This window comes from Tupaia chinensis, unplaced genomic scaffold (genome assembly GCF_000334495.1).
Source record: "Tupaia chinensis unplaced genomic scaffold, TupChi_1.0 Scaffold000037_20, whole genome shotgun sequence".
Classification (NCBI taxonomy): Eukaryota; Metazoa; Chordata; class Mammalia; order Scandentia; family Tupaiidae; genus Tupaia; species Tupaia belangeri.
In genome coordinates, this window is record NW_006159479.1 from 2126190 (window position 1) to 2143752 (window position 17563).

Genomic DNA, 17563 nt, shown 5'->3' on the forward strand with positions numbered 1-17563 from the left:
AAAGAATCTTCAGGAGAAAACTTCCAGAAGACAGGTCTGTTTGCTTCCTAAGTGTTCATAGTTAGCACTTGTACTCTTACCACACCACCCATGGTAAGAACTGCTGCCTTTCACCACGCCTCACGATGTACCTGGCCCAAAGTTTATCGATTTTAGGATAAATCTCATGAAATTGCCATTTTTTGTATGTCAAAACCTATTGAATCTTGGGAATTTCAATTGCTTCTGCATAACATTAATGCATTCTTTTTAAAATAATTATTTTATTTTATTTATCATCATTGTTATTTTTAATCTGCGCAGAGCACGTGTTTTTAATGTGCTGTCACACCACAGTCAGCCATGTGGGAGTTCAGTGTCTTAACCCCCACGCCACCTGTTAGCCCCAGTATTAATTAATTTTTACCACCTTACTAAGTAGAGCCTACTATCATTAACCCCCTTGGAAGATGAGAACATCCAGGTACAAAGAAGTTAAGCAGCTTCTCTGAGACTCCAAAACTGGTTAGTGTCAGAGCTAGAGTTCAAACACAAAGCCATGTAACCTCCAAAAAAGAATAAAAATAGTTCTTAAACCCCCTCCTTGTTGTGGAAGAAATTTAGGTCTATTTTGGAGACAGGCAATCTCTTTTTTTCTGGGTAAGTCAAAACTCTGTTCTATTAGGTTATCAGGAAAGTCATGACATATTTTTCTATGCAAATGTGTCAGGACTTTCCGGACAACCCACTATATAGGCCTGTTTTCTTTTGTATATTCTTCAAGAGATGATGTTTCGATTTGTGAGGAGTTAGGTGCAACATTGTGAAAACAAGCTAAAAATGGCCTCTGAAAGTGGAATTATGGATCCTTTGCTTTCAAAACAAGAACCTTCCCCTTAATACTGAGAAACCCAGCAAGAAAAGTCTTTTCCAACAGAACAGCAACCAGCTAACAAACCAGAGTTGCCTCCACCTTTGCTAAGGGTCTGGTAGTCACTGACAATGACCTATGTGAGTTTTAAGAACCAGAGCAGAGGGCAAAGCCCTTTCCTTTTCAGTTTGAATCGTACATCTTCAGTAATAAAGATAACCAGCTGGATTGTTGGGCATGAAGCGCCATCGTGTGGCCAGAGGCCCACATAGCAATGGGTGGCTGTGTAATTAACCATTCCTCAGCCTGAAAGGAGGCAGGGAGGCCCAGGTGTGTTTTTGAAGGCCTACAAATTCTGACCAGGTGGAAGAGCAAAGCTCAGAGGACAAGACTCATGAGCAAGTCCTCACTCTGGAACTGGTACTCAAGGTCTGTATTAATCATGAAAAAGTAATTTGTCTTCCCCAAACGGCAGTTCCCCTCAGTGTACAATGAGGCTATGAACTACAGGAACAGGCCCCAAAACAGCGAAGGGAGTATATATTTGCCTTTCTGCATCACATACAAAAACCAGGCAAGATTAGAGGTGTCAAACAACACTGTTGCACTCCCGATGAGGGCTCATTTAAGACCAGAGTTAACAACCTTCAAATCTAACCTAATCTATGCTTCTATTTGATTTAAAAAAGAGAAAAGCTACAAATTAATCAACTAGTCTGGGACTATATGTCTGGGGGATAACAATAAAAGATTGCTACATTGTGGGACTAGCAGTGGCGTAATGGCTATGTTGTTGAACTCTCACGTAATCGATCGTGGTTCGAGTCTCGGATCTGGTGGCTTTAACTCACACCGGGTGTGTGTGCTTGCGTGCCCAAGATCCCGAGAGGAGAATGGAGGAGAAGGGATTGCAGCGTGGCCATCCCCTCTGGGAGTGATTTCTCGCTTTCTGTCTCTCTGTCTCTCTCTGTCTTTCTGGCGAGTGCATGTGCCCTATAGCAAAAACCTCTGCAAAAAAAAAAAAAAAAAAGATTGTTGCATTAAATTAAAATAATTTAATTTTTTAAAATTGACCCCACACAGTCCACTGCCAGGCTCAGCCAGCCCCAGATCTTGGGTGTACTCAGAGAAGTCTCCAGACTCAAACCCAAGACCTTCCCATGTGGGTCAGCCTTTCAGAGCATCGTGTTTTTATAGCTGTGCCACTGTCCAGTCCTGTGGATATTTTTTGAAAGCCTTAATAAAAAATATTTAACTGCAATATGAATTATGCCAGCTGCTGTGCTGAGGCTTCATGTGCATTATCCTATCAGGTGCTGCTGATAATCATTCCTGCCGTGTCCATTTGAGTCAGGAAGCAGGGGTTGGGAGCATGTCTGAAGTCATCCAGCCGGAGTGTGGAGGAACTGAGATTCAAGCCACACGCCCAGCTACAGAGCTCATGCTTCACTACAAGTTGGGGCAGTGCCATCTTCCTCAAAACAGCTTTTTCAGGAGGCTAAACTTCCTCCAACTGTGCTTGAAACATTTTTAGAATTTGTCTTTTACAGCTATTTTAAGAGTGTGTTGCAAATATTTTTAATATCCTAAGTGAAAAATCAACATTCTTTAATTATAGCAATAATTATGATAATAGTTAACGATTATTATCAATCAAGTACCTTAACATGTATAATTCATCTAACTTTCACTTTAGCACTATAAGCCAAGGAGTATCAGTATTAGGCTGGCCCATTGGCCTGATGGTTCAAGGCAGCCAGATCACACATGGCCATCAAAATAGTTTGAGTCCTGGATCCCGCAGCTTAAGAAACATGCCAGGCATGTGTGCATGTGTGCCTCAGATACTGACAGGATGAAACAATGGAGAACAAGAGATTGTGACATGACCGTGCCCCATAGGGGTTGCTTTCTCCTCCCTCTCTCTCTCCCTGTCTCTCTGTTTCTCTCTGGCAAGTAACACATCCTCTGGCAAATTAAAAAAAAAAAAATCATCATGTCCCATTCACATTTGAGAATGTGAGACTTAAGGAGGCTAAGTCACTTGCCTCCATTTACGTAACTCAGGCTCCAGGTTTTGTATAAGACCCTGTTAGACCAGACAAGATTGAATAGCTCACTGTTACATGAGAGGCTGCTTGCTTCTTGGATGGGAGCATGTTCAGGGCTTGAGTCCAGCCTGTGCAGGAAAGGGGCACTAAGTCAAGCAGACCTCGCAGCTGCCTGTGGGCTCCCTTCCTTCTTTCACTGCCTCTCAAGGGCTGAAGTTTGAGAAACACCCAAAAGCAGTTTGGACCTATCTCGCGAGTGGGATTGCTGAGCTCTCCTAGCTATGGCAATCTGATTTTTTTTTTTTTTTTGAGAGATTTTCACTGTAGGGCGCGTGAGCTCGCCAGACAGACAGAGAGAAACATAGAGACAGAAAGCGAGAAATCACCCCCCAGGGGGGTGGTCACGCCGCAATCCCTTCTCCTCCATTCTCCTCTCGGGATCTTGGGCACGCACGCACACGCGCCCGGCGTGAGTTTTAAGCCACCGGGTCCGGGACACGAACCGCGGTCGACTACGTGGGAATCCAGCGACATAGCCATTACGCTAACTGCTGGTTCCCTGGCAATCTGATTTTGAACCAAAGTCAAGACCCGTCTCTCTCTTGGCCGTGGAGCATGCTCCGCAGGCCCTGCAGGTCTCCTGCACCACCTCCCCTCATCCAGCTCCCCGGCTCCATCCCTAAACTGTGGAGCATTCTCTGCTTCATTACTGTGCTTTCCCTCACACCTCACCCCTTCCTTCTCTTCCTTGCCTCTCATGTTGGGGTACTCTAGCTCTTAGTCACCCCACTCACTCTCCTCTTAATCCCTGCCCAGTACCTTGGGGACTTCCCAAGGATTCAAATTCCATTTCTACACTAATGTCTTTGTATTAATACCTCTGTCATGCCTAAGTAAGACCCAGCCTCTTCCCATCACATGCAGATGCCTAATTTCCTACTTGACATTTCTACCTTAAAGCCTAAGCTAACAGATCTCGACTCACAGAAATTTCTAAGGTAGCACATTCAAAATAGAACTGATTTTCCTCCCCACCCAAAGTACCCTCCTAATCAGCTTCTCTGTCTCTCTCTCTCTCTTTTAAAGTTTACCCATTTATTTCCTCTGTAAGGAAGAAAGACAGAGAAAGAGAAAGAGACAGCATCCTCCTCAAGATCTCAATACCACAAGCCAGTCCCAGCCTTCAACCTGCCCCAGAGCAGGAACAAGCATATGCACAGCCAACACAGGGCGGTAGCTGGTGTTTTTACAGCTGTGCCACTGTCTAGCCCTGTGGATATTTTTTGAGAGCCTTAATAAATAATAGTTAACTGTACTATTAATTGTGCCAGCTGCTGTGCTGAGGCTTCATGTGCACTATCCTATCAGGTGCCCCTGACAGTCATTCCTGCCGTGTCCATTTCAGTTAGGAAGCTGGGGCTGGGAGCAGGTGAGTAACGCGCCCAAAGTCACCCAGCCAGAGTGTGGAGGAACTGAGATTCAAGCACATCCCCAACTACAGAGCTCACACTTCAATACAAGTTGGGGAAGTGAACCAAGAACCTTTCCATGGAGGATAGCCTCTAACATGGCATTTTACCATTGTGCCATCATCTGCCTGCCTGCCGAGCCAACCTCTGTCTTAACTCAATAAATGGAGCTGCTCTCGCTAGTTCCTCAGGCTAGAACCCCATATACCCATATTGGATTCTTAGCAAGCCCAACGATCTCCAGGTTGTACTTCGGAGTTGATCTTAAATTCAGTCATATTTAATCACTTCCATTTCTCCCACCCTGGTCCGAGCCACCACCATCTCTTGCCTGTATCTCTTGCCCCTAACTGGTCTCCTAACTTTCTCTTCTGCTCCCTCCAGTAAAATACCACAAAAAAAAAAGCCAGAGTCACTTTTTAAAAACAAATTCAAATTGCATTATTCTTTTGCTTAAAATCTCAAGAATATCCCGATATATTCCTTTCTACATCCTCAAGATCTCCCTGCCTTGTGTGTTTCCCCAGAGCCTTCTCATTGGCCCCTGCCTTTGCCGGGGTAGTTCTCCCCTTGGTCTTGATAAGTCCGAGCCACCACCATCTCTTGCCTGTATCTCTTGCCCCTAACTGGTCTCCTAACTTTCTCTTCTGCTCCCTCCAGTAAAATACCACAAAAAAAAAGCCAGAGTCACTTTTTAAAAACAAATTCAAATTGCATTATTCTTTTGCTTAAAATCTCAAGAATATCCCGATATATTCCTTTCTACATCCTCAAGATCTCCCTGCCTTGTGTGTTTCCCCAGAGCCTTCTCATTGGCCCCTGCCTTTGCCGGGGTAGTTCTCCCCTTGGTCTTGATAATCTCTCTCTTCATTTGGTCTCTGTTCAAGTATCACCTCTACTGAGAGGCTCTCTCCCAGCTAAAAAACCCCTCCTTCTGTCTCCAATTTCTGCCTTTCTCTATTTTACATCACAGCTTTATCGTTACCTGACAGTTTATTATATTTACATGTACATATGCATATCGCATATGAGTGCCTTTCCTTCTCCCCCAAAATTTAAAAGCTCCAAAGGCAAAGATCTTCAACTCCTTCAAATGTGCCCCGTGGCTTCCAGCACAGATCCTTTGCTCATGATATTCCCTCATCTGAATCTCTTCCCGCAGTCCTGCTTACAATTTTTAAAGTTGGCTTTATTGAGAGAAAAAGAGAGGCACCCTCCACAGCATCCCACCACACTGTAACCCCCAATCCCACTGCAGCCTTCTAGGCAGCCAGTGTCATGGGTGTGCGCATACGCCCCTGGTGAGCTTCAGCTCTACCTGGGTTCTGAACTGTGGTCTTCCACATCACACCAGCATTGCAGAGCTGCACTCTGCTGCCTGCACTTCCACAGCTGGGCTGATCCCTTTATACTTCGATGCCTCGTGTTCCCTTGCAGGTCTCAGTTCACTGTCTCTTCATTTAATCACACAATCTGTCAATCTCTCCCTTTGTCTACAAGTAGGTGCTGGTGTATACTAGGCACAGGTGGTCAGTGTGCGTAGACAGACCAAGCCCACGCTCTCCTGGAGCTCGTCGTCTAATGGGAACATAGCCATGTGTGTGTGTGCATGTATATGTGTGCATGTGTGTGATCATGTGTTGGATCTTGGTAAACACAATGAAGAAAGCTACAGCAATGATTGAGAGGGTGGGCAGGAAAGGCCTGTCAGTCAGAGAAAGTGACAATTGAGCATCTGAGTAAGACAAATGAAGCCATGTGAGATCTAGAGTCTTCCCCAAACCACCCTGACCTGACTAGCTCAGACTCTCCTATTGCCATGGGCCTCCTGCACGGCACTTAATACAACTCCGACACATCTACCAGTGTGATCCCTTGATTAATGTCTCTCTCTCTCACTGGAATGAAAGCTTTGTGGAAGGTTCTGTTTATGTTATATCCCCAGAAACATATACAGGATATAGTATATGCTCAATGTTCCTTGTCCAATGAAAAATAAATGGGTAAAAAAACATAGTAATTCCTCCAAGAGATTGTCCAGCAGACTAGTATTTTCTGTGGCCTATGAGACTGACCAAAACAGCTATGTGAATTAATTTACAAAGTGTGTCTGCAAATACTTCCATTCAGCCTCAAAACACAGTCCCTGGCCCCTTTCAAGGAGAGCTGCTGGTCCCAGGGTGTTGATGAAGAATTGGGGGATTGGGACCAGCAGTTAGCGTAATGGCTATGTCACTGGACTCCCATGTAGTCAACCGTGGTTCGAGTCAGACCTGGTGGCTTAAACTCATGCTGGGCGCGTGTGTGTGCGTGCCAGGATCCTTAAAAACAAATTCAAATTGCATTATTCTTTTGCTTAAAATCTCAAGAATATCCCGATATATTCCTTTCTACATCCTCAAGATCTCCCTGCCTTGTGTGTTTCCCCAGAGCCTTCTCATTGGCCCCTGCCTTTGCCGGGGTAGTTCTCCCCTTGGTCTTGATAATCTCTCTCTTCATTTGGTCTCTGTTCAAGTATCACCTCTACTGAGAGGCTCTCTCCCAGCTAAAAAACCCCTCCTTCTGTCTCCAATTTCTGCCTTTCTCTATTTTACATCACAGCTTTATCGTTACCTGACAGTTTATTATATTTACATGTACATATGCATATCGCATATGAGTGCCTTTCCTTCTCCCCCAAAATTTAAAAGCTCCAAAGGCAAAGATCTTCAACTCCTTCAAATGTGCCCCGTGGCTTCCAGCACAGATCCTTTGCTCATGATATTCCCTCATCTGAATCTCTTCCCGCAGTCCTGCTTACAATTTTTAAAGTTGGCTTTATTGAGAGAAAAAGAGAGGCACCCTCCACAGCATCCCACCACACTGTAACCCCCAATCCCACTGCAGCCTTCTAGGCAGCCAGTGTCATGGGTGTGCGCATACGCCCCTGGTGAGCTTCAGCTCTACCTGGGTTCTGAACTGTGGTCTTCCACATCACACCAGCATTGCAGAGCTGCACTCTGCTGCCTGCACTTCCACAGCTGGGCTGATCCCTTTATACTTCGATGCCTCGTGTTCCCTTGCAGGTCTCAGTTCACTGTCTCTTCATTTAATCACACAATCTGTCAATCTCTCCCTTTGTCTACAAGTAGGTGCTGGTGTATACTAGGCACAGGTGGTCAGTGTGCGTAGACAGACCAAGCCCACGCTCTCCTGGAGCTCGTCGTCTAATGGGAACATAGCCATGTGTGTGTGTGCATGTATATGTGTGCATGTGTGTGATCATGTGTTGGATCTTGGTAAACACAATGAAGAAAGCTACAGCAATGATTGAGAGGGTGGGCAGGAAAGGCCTGTCAGTCAGAGAAAGTGACAATTGAGCATCTGAGTAAGACAAATGAAGCCATGTGAGATCTAGAGTCTTCCCCAAACCACCCTGACCTGACTAGCTCAGACTCTCCTATTGCCATGGGCCTCCTGCATGGCACTTAATACAACTCCGACACATCTACCAGTGTGATCCCTTGATTAATGTCTCTCTCTCTCACTGGAATGAAAGCTTTGTGGAAGGTTCTGTTTATGTTATATCCCCAGAAACATATACAGGATATAGTATATGCTCAATGTTCCTTGTCCAATGAAAAATAAATGGGTAAAAAAACATAGTAATTCCTCCAAGAGATTGTCCAGCAGACTAGTATTTTCTGTGGCCTATGAGACTGACCAAAACAGCTATGTGAATTAATTTACAAAGTGTGTCTGCAAATACTTCCATTCAGCCTCAAAACACAGTCCCTGGCCCCTTTCAAGGAGAGCTGCTGGTCCCAGGGTGTTGATGAAGAATTGGGGGATTGGGACCAGCAGTTAGCGTAATGGCTATGTCACTGGACTCCCATGTAGTCAACCGTGGTTCGAGTCAGACCTGGTGGCTTAAACTCATGCTGGGCGCGTGTGTGTGCGTGCCAGGATCCCGAGAGGAGAATGGAGGAGAAGGGATTGCGGTGTGGCCATCCCACCTCGGGGGGTGATTTCTCGCTTTCTGTCTGTCTCTCTCTGTCTTTCTGACAAGCGCATGCGTCATACAGCAAAAAAACTCTTAAAAACAAAAAAAGAATTGGGGGATTGTGGCACTCCGTGTGTGATCAGGAATGACAGAACAGAGGCAGATAGCCCTGAGGATGCAGGCAAGTCATGGAGACCATGAACAAGACCTGCCACAGGAGTCAAACAGTCCAGATCTGGAGAGATCTAGGGGCTGACACAACCTTCTATAGAGGAGAAAGACAAAAAGGATGGAGGAAGTGAGGCAGGCAGGGAGGCAGGTAGGAGCAGAGCCAAGAGCTTGAGAGCCTCTCTTCCTAGGGAGGTGGGCAGGTTGAACTGGCTTAAGCCCCTGGTGTTTCAGGGCACAGCCTCCTGCTCCCTCTGCTCCTCCAGCTGCACTGTGTTTTCTAAGTGTCCTGCCTCACCTCGCCACTCTGTAGCTCAAAACCAGATAGATGATGCTTTGTGGTTTGCAAAGGTCTTTCCCCCTCTGAAAGGTGAGTTGAACAAAGACACAGGGAGTTGGAAAAAGACATGAGGCACTGATGTCATGGTGCTTATTGGCTGAGTTTAGTGGGAGCTCGCAGAGCTCTTTGTAGACTCACACAGCCCATAGTTGTGCTAGCAACTGCTCCCTCCTTCTCGGAGGTAGCAACACATGTGGAGAATGCTCAGCGCGGCTTCCTCCCTCTCAGAGCTCACAAGGTATAGACCTGAACTGAGCCAAGCTAAGGCCATCGAGGCTCACCAGACTGAACCAAAGCTGAGCAGAGCAGGGCTAGCTAGCATGGCAGTGCTGTGTAGTGCACAGCAGCCCTAACTGACCAGGTACTCCCTTCTCTTAAAGGGGCTGCAGACACTAATGGTTCATTGCCAAGATCAAACTGTCACACACACACACACACACACACACACACACACGTATGTTACATTCAGTGGCATAAAACAGCAATGTCATAACTACAAAATAAGCACACAAGTGCAGCACAACTAATAACTTAAGTTGTTTACCCTGTGGCCTTCAAACATGATACGATAGGAGGTGGGGGAGCCCGACCAAACCATCCTGACTCCATTTGCGATACACTTTATTTCTTTATTCCCATCTGATCCACTCTATATTCCTCTTGTGACTCCCACTAACCTGAGCAATTTGGTTTTCCATGGCTGCTCAATAGAAGCCATGTCCTTCAGTCAAGGGCAACCCCTTCCTGTCCACTGCCTGTTCATGATTGTGCTGATGACTGTGGGATGCTGGCCTTCAGCAGGTCCTCTGCTAAAGTCTAACTCTATTATTTAAGGCCCTTCCTCAGTCATGAGGTTCCTCCATAATACCTTGAGTTACATGGACTTTTTCCCTTCTCAGAACTCTTTGCAGGTAGACAGAGAAACTCAGTGAAGGAGTAGGTGCTCAGCATTTTTTTCCATGTTGCCTTTTTGAATGCCTTTTATTTTTGTTACCCATGACAAAGGATGCATGAGAGAGAGAGTCCACAGGGCTTGGTCATACCACTATTTCCTTCTTTCAGCCCTCCAACCCACCAGGATCTTGGACACCTGTGTATGTACCTGCATGGTGTGTTTTCAGGCTGACCAGCCTAGGGATTCAAATTGCAATCACCATGTGGCTTTCAACTCCACAGCCCAGCGTGCCAAACTGCACCACAAAGGCTAGGCCTGCTTTCTTACTGTGGACCACCAACTTCTGAAGGGCAGAAAACATGTCTTATATGTGTGTTTTTTTTTTGTTTTTGCTATAGGGCAGGTGCACTTACCAGAGAGACAGAGAGACAGAAAGCGAGAAATCACCTCCCAGGGGGGATGGCCACACCACAATCCCTTCTCCTCCATTCTCCTCTCGGGATCCTGGCACGCACACACACGCGCCCAGCATGAGTTTAAGCCACCGGGTCCGGGAGTCGAACCACGGTCGACTACATGAGAGTCCAGCGACATAGCCATTACACCAACTGCTGGTCCCTTATATGTGCTATTTTAAATTGGCACTTAACAGTTGCTTAATAAAGACTTGATAGGCGAATCGAAGGAAACCATTACTCTTGACCAGTAGCAATGTCTACGTAGAAGCTCATCCTTACAGAACTGAAGTGTCATGTTTTTCCATTTGGGAATTTTGTATCATTAAAAAGTCTTTTTGAAATTGGAACCTGTCAAACAAGACAGACTTTCACCTCAACAAAATTATAAGATACCAGGGCCAGTTGGTGGTATAGTGGTTAAGGTGCTGGATTCCCACATGGTTGACTGCAGTTCAAGTCCTGGACCTGGTGGCTTGAAACACACTGGGGAACGTATATGTGTACCTGAAATACCAAGAGGATAATGAAGGACAAGGGATTGCAGTGTGGCTAATTCCCCCTTAGAGGGTGATTTCTCCATTTCTGTCTCTGCCTTTCTGACAAGTGCACATGCCCTATAGCAAAAATCGCCCCCCCCAAAAAATAAATAAATAAAATAAAATAAAAATAAAAAATAAATGATAAGGTAGCAGCCAGAACTAAAGGGATTGGAAATAACAGTTAAGTCAGAGTTTGTCATAGATATTTGACGGTTATAATAAAACTCAAAAGGGATTTGGGCTGAGCTTGTACTAGAACAGGGTGTTCTAATAATCATTCAGATTTGAATGACCTCAAACTCTAGCAGAAACCATCTTAAGATTTCCCAGTACGTGTAATTGGCTGAATAACAGCCTCCCAAAGATGTTTACACCCTAATGCCCAGAACCATGAATGCTGCTTTATATGGCAAAAGAAATTTTGCAGATTTGATTAAATGAAGAGTTTTGAGTTGAGATTAGGCTATATTATCCAGGCAGGACTGATATACCTACATAGGTCCTTATTAAAGGGAGGCAGGAGAACAGGGTGAGCAGTTGGAGATGTGAGGCTGGTAACAAGAGGTCGGAGTGACACAGGGAAGCGGCCATGAGCTGGGGAAACCAGGTAGCCCCTGGAGACCGGAAAAGGCAAAGAAATACTTAGTCCCGTAAAGCCTCCAGAGGGGACCTCAGATTACCTCAGAGAGACTGACTGACCTCCAGACTGAAGAGCTTTGTGTTGTTTAAGGTCCCTAAATTTATAGCATTTTGTTAGCAGTGACTTGAAACTAGTCCACTATGAAAAGGTGATCAGTGATCATGCTCTCTGGGTTCTGCTTCTGAGAGTGTGCACCAGAAAGCTCTGTCCTGGCAGCCATGTTCTCAGTTAAATAGCAACTAGGCGAAAGGCTGGGTACACACAACTCAAATGAAATTCAAGAGCTCCAAGGATCTTCCTCCACAGAAGAGGACATATTTCTGTGGTGGGTGTCAGAAATCACAGGCAAAGGAACGAGCCGGATGTCAAGGACTCAGATCCTCTTTTTTTTGGCATTCTGTCTTGGGTTATGTAGATTTTCAAGTATCAAAACTAAAAAAGTCCTGGGAACACAGGAGTGTTAAAATAGTGCCCCAACAACCGGCTGATTCCACTGAATAACTGATCAATTGACGGGGGAAGAGAATCAGACACATCAGCTGGGTTTCCCGACTTGACTTTTAGTTTCAGTCTGGAATGATCTCAAATTCTAGCAGAAACCATCTTAGGATTTCCCAGGCATAGCCCAGATCCTGGGGTTTTTTTTTTTTTTTTTTTTGAGAGGTTTTTGCTATAGGGCAGGTGCACTTACCAGAGAGACAGAGAGACAGAAAGCGAGAAATCACCTCCCAGGGGGGATGGCCACACCACAATCCCTTCTCCTCCATTCTCCTCTCGGGATCCTGGCACGCACACACACGCGCCCAGCATGAGTTTAAGCCACCGGGTCCGGGAGTCGAACCACGGTCGACTACATGAGAGTCCAGTGACATAGCCATTACACCAACTGCTGGTCCCTTATATGTGCTATTTTAAATTGGCACTTAACAGTTGCTTAATAAAGACTTGATAGGCGAATCGAAGGAAACCATTACTCTTGACCAGTAGCAATGTCTACGTAGAAGCTCATCCTTACAGAACTGAAGTGTCATGTTTTTCCATTTGGGAATTTTGTATCATTAAAAAGTCTTTTTGAAATTGGAACCTGTCAAACAAGACAGACTTTCACCTCAACAAAATTATAAGATACCAGGGCCAGTTGGTGGTATAGTGGTTAAGGTGCTGGATTCCCACATGGTTGACTGCAGTTCAAGTCCTGGACCTGGTGGCTTGAAACACACTGGGGAACGTATATGTGTACCTGAAATACCAAGAGGATAATGAAGGACAAGGGATTGCAGTGTGGCTAATTCCCCCTTAGAGGGTGATTTCTCCATTTCTGTCTCTGCCTTTCTGACAAGTGCACATGCCCTATAGCAAAAATCGCCCCCCCCAAAAAATAAATAAATAAAATAAAATAAAAATAAAAAATAAATGATAAGGTAGCAGCCAGAACTAAAGGGATTGGAAATAACAGTTAAGTCAGAGTTTGTCATAGATATTTGACGGTTATAATAAAACTCAAAAGGGATTTGGGCTGAGCTTGTACTAGAACAGGGTGTTCTAATAATCATTCAGATTTGAATGACCTCAAACTCTAGCAGAAACCATCTTAAGATTTCCCAGTACGTGTAATTGGCTGAATAACAGCCTCCCAAAGATGTTTACACCCTAATGCCCAGAACCATGAATGCTGCTTTATATGGCAAAAGAAATTTTGCAGATTTGATTAAATGAAGAGTTTTGAGTTGAGATTAGGCTATATTATCCAGGCAGGACTGATATACCTACATAGGTCCTTATTAAAGGGAGGCAGGAGAACAGGGTGAGCAGTTGGAGATGTGAGGCTGGTAACAAGAGGTCGGAGTGACACAGGGAAGCGGCCATGAGCTGGGGAAACCAGGTAGCCCCTGGAGACCGGAAAAGGCAAAGAAATACTTAGTCCCGTAAAGCCTCCAGAGGGGACCTCAGATTACCTCAGAGAGACTGACTGACCTCCAGACTGAAGAGCTTTGTGTTGTTTAAGGTCCCTAAATTTATAGCATTTTGTTAGCAGTGACTTGAAACTAGTCCACTATGAAAAGGTGATCAGTGATCATGCTCTCTGGGTTCTGCTTCTGAGAGTGTGCACCAGAAAGCTCTGTCCTGGCAGCCATGTTCTCAGTTAAATAGCAACTAGGCGAAAGGCTGGGTACACACAACTCAAATGAAATTCAAGAGCTCCAAGGATCTTCCTCCACAGAAGAGGACATATTTCTGTGGTGGGTGTCAGAAATCACAGGCAAAGGAACGAGCCGGATGTCAAGGACTCAGATCCTCTTTTTTTTGGCATTCTGTCTTGGGTTATGTAGATTTTCAAGTATCAAAACTAAAAAAGTCCTGGGAACACAGGAGTGTTAAAATAGTGCCCCAACAACCGGCTGATTCCACTGAATAACTGATCAATTGACGGGGGAAGAGAATCAGACACATCAGCTGGGTTTCCCGACTTGACTTTTAGTTTCAGTCTGGAATGATCTCAAATTCTAGCAGAAACCATCTTAGGATTTCCCAGGCATAGCCCAGATCCTGGGGTTTCTCTCTAACTTCAAAGACCTAGACATCATCCCACAAGACAAGCCACTCTTATGTTTCCAAATGATGGAAATTTTTAGGCAGTCTATGTGTCACCACATTAAAGATGAACTTATACAAAACATGAACCAAAATAGAAAAGCACAGCTTCATGCCCCATAAGCAATAAATGCTTTTTAAAAAAAATTCGGACTTTGAACATCCCCTTTGTCCCATTTATTTGTTTTCCTATCTGTATGTTCAGCACAAAATGTCAGGCTCCATCTATGATAAACTGTAGTTTGATAAGGAACAGAGTAAGGAGATCTTTATCCCCAGAAATGAACTTTCGTACATGAAGCTTAAAGCCAGGTCACGTGTAAGAAAAAGAAAGATCCATGATAATGTTACACTGCAGGGCTTTAATGCAGTTTATAAAACAAATCTCCCAAACATTTATTTTGTAGTCAGACTTCTGGCTATAGTTGGGTTAGTACATGCAATAAAATTAAAGAAAATTCCCAAACATTGGTGTTGGCACTCACAAAATAAGAAAGAGAAGAACTAAAACATTTCCAGTATGTTTTCATTCTGAAGATGTGTTGATATAAAATTTCTAAAAATGTCACAGAATTAGCAGTTGTTATTTTTTTCTCTTAGACATTACAAATACTTAGATTTAGATAATCAGGTTCACATAAATTATGGTTTCTTTCTAAAAAAGCCAACTGATAAGAATATCATCACACAGGCTTGACAGAAGGGAAGCCTTTATTTAGTTCTTAAAGTGGTCCAAGCTTAGAGCATGGTTGGCTTAATTTAGGTGACTGGATTTTCCTTGTCATCTCCCTCCCTTCTCCCCACTGGCCCTCATACATTCAGGAACATGTGCTACCCACCCAAGCCCCCTCCCCCAGCCAACTGCTTTACAACAAAATGCCAAGAGACATAAGTGAGAATGGACAAAGTGCAGTGTATTCTCCAGACTGGTGGTTCCCAAACTCAAATGGGCACAACCACATGCAAAATGGAAAAAGTAGGTTAGAAATACTAAGAATATATTGAAAATATAACTCTGATTCAGATGTTTCCTAAAATACAAAAGCCCTTTCTAGACATAAAGAAGTTAATGATTCTATTTGTCCTTTTAATTGGAAGGAGGGACCAGCATAACCTGTCATAAACTATTGGGTTGTTGGAATGGTCATGATACATTTTTTGCGTAGAGAAACATAAAAAAAAAAAAAAAGTTGTGACTTTTCCAACAACCCAATAGTTGTATGGATACTTATAAATTTTTTCTGGGTAAGGTTAGGCTGCACAGCATCATGGTTAAGAGAGCCAACTCTCACACAGCTAACTGCAGGTCAAATCTCAACCACAACAGCTTGAAAAACACACCATTGTGTGTGCATGCATGCACAAAATCCCAACAGGATGGAGAAATGAAGGAGAGGGGATTGCAACATGACCATGCCCCACTGGAGGGTGTTTTCTCCCCCCTCTGTCTCTGTGTGTCTCTTGGGGAGTGCACAAGTCCTCTGGCAATTGAAGAAGGAAAAATAGAAGAAGAAAAACAAAAGATTTCCAGATAAGAATTAAAAAGTAAGAAAAACAGAAGAACCACTCCATCCTCCTTTCCCTGCCAGTTGCTGAAAATGGAGCTGAATCTTTGAACTGGAGGACATAACATGGTCCCAAAGTAGAGCCTTGACATACCTTTTCCTCACGCCACTTCTAGAATATTGGCCTCATCTTCCTCATTAAATCTAGGAGACATTTCTGGAAAACTTGGAAAAGACAGCAAAAGGAGCTACAATCTGCACAATAAAAGGCATCCTCCGTATAAGAGTTTCTGAGCCCTGCAGAAAGAGGAACTAGGTGCCACCACTTTAAATATTTTGGCCTGGAGATCCACGGGTGGATTTCTGGTGCAGAGCACATTGCTGGCAGTCACTGGCACAGATGCCTCGGGAATGGGGACAGGCCAGACAAGGCTGGAGTGAGCCTCAACACTCCACTAAGGCCTTCCATTCCTCTGTTCTTGGAAGTGGGTGGGTGGGTGGCAATTCTTGCTCACCTGTGCATGCTAGGAAGTCCAGGCTCCCAGACTTCTGAGGCATGTGCTCTGGGAAACTGCAGAATTGTTTGGCACTAGCTGGGCACCAGTAGGCAGAGTGCTGAGGGGTTTAACTGGGTTACAATTTCCACTTTTTCACTCAACCAAAACTTCATGCCCCACTGAAAGCAGACACCTTCACAAAGACTCAGCCTGAAACAAGCCTAGGACCCAAAGTGAAATCAGGGCACTGTCCGCTCCCAGAGTCTTTCTCGAAGCAACCACTGTCCTTTGGGGTTCTCTGTCTCATAGTAGTCCTCTTCCGGAGATGCCAAGGCCTCCAGTGCAAAGAGTTCTGTGTCCCATTCCATGTCTTCTCCTGAGAAGTTGAAGAGGATCTGTCTGGAGCTCCCCAGGCTAGAAGGGAGGAAGGAGGCAGGGAGTTAAGTTCATGGCCAACCACACCAAGGGAAAGGATACACGGATTGCCACCATTCCAGGGAAGACCATGAGATTGCTGGGCCTTGTGGAGGGACAGGCAGTGTTCTCAGGGGGGCTGTGAAGAGCCCTAAGCTGTACCTCATGCTGGCCTTGAGAAGAAAGAATGGATGATAAGAGCCAAGCCATGGTTTTTAATATACCTAGTACATAGTCTATTATTATGGGAGAAAATTCTATTGAGAAAATCCGTGAATCCATCGGAGCTGAATGACTTTTGCAGAGCGAAGAAAATAGCTAGAGAAGTCTTAAGAGAACCTTCAGCTATGACAGGTGAGACCTTTGCAGCATGGCCTGGGTTGGCCAGACCAGAGAGGAATTACTACTCTGAATGTGTAGAAATCTGGGAATTAACATTGGAAATCAGTTTGGAAAGAGGATTTGGAGGGAGAGAGGCCAGGCAAGATGAAGGCAAGATGAACTAAGAGAGGCCTAGCCAGCAAGAAGGTCTGCAGCTCTGAGCCAGGCCAATGTCTTCTACGGTGGCCCATCTGGTTTGCTTAATGTTGGTTCCCTCTCTGTGTTATGCTCTGTTCATCCCCAAAGTCTCATTAAAAACCTGTAGCACACCATGCGTCAGCGGCACTTGGGAAAACAATGAAAGTGGGTGACACAAAGCATGGGGAGTAAGTGGGCTAGAACAGGACTGAGACTGATTCAGAGTGGAAGCAAGTACGAGACAGGCAGCAGTGAGCCAGGTGGAGAGCATAGCTTATCAAAAATATATATATTTTAAGGGACCAGCAGCTAGTCTAATGGCTGTGTCACTGGATTCCCATGTAGCCAACCACGGTTTGAGTCCTGGACCTGGCAGCTTAAACTCACGCCAGGCGCATGTGCGTGCGTGCCCAAGATCCCGAGAGGAGAATGGAGGAGAAGGGATTGCGACAAGGCCATCTCCCCTGGGGGGTGATTTCTCACTTTCTGTTTCTCTGTCTCTCTCTGTCTTTCCGGTGAGCACACATGCCCTACAGCAAAAACCTCTCAAAAAAAAAAATATATATATATATATTTTAAAATGAAGCTAAGAAGAGACTAAGCAACATGATGAGATATGCACACTGCTTATATAAATTCAAAAC

General features: G+C 44.8%; 1 protein-coding gene across 1 annotated transcript in view; it reads right to left on the reverse strand.

The window, feature by feature from the left end:
• Positions 1–16225: 16225 nt before the first annotated feature.
• CUNH13orf42 (chromosome unknown C13orf42 homolog) overlaps positions 16226–17563 on the reverse strand; it is a 34841-nt gene continuing 33503 nt past the window's right edge. The window contains exon 4 of the mRNA XM_027772276.1: positions 16226–16400. Coding sequence (XP_027628077.1) covers positions 16226–16400 — 175 coding nt within the window. The remainder of the gene's footprint in view (positions 16401–17563) is intronic.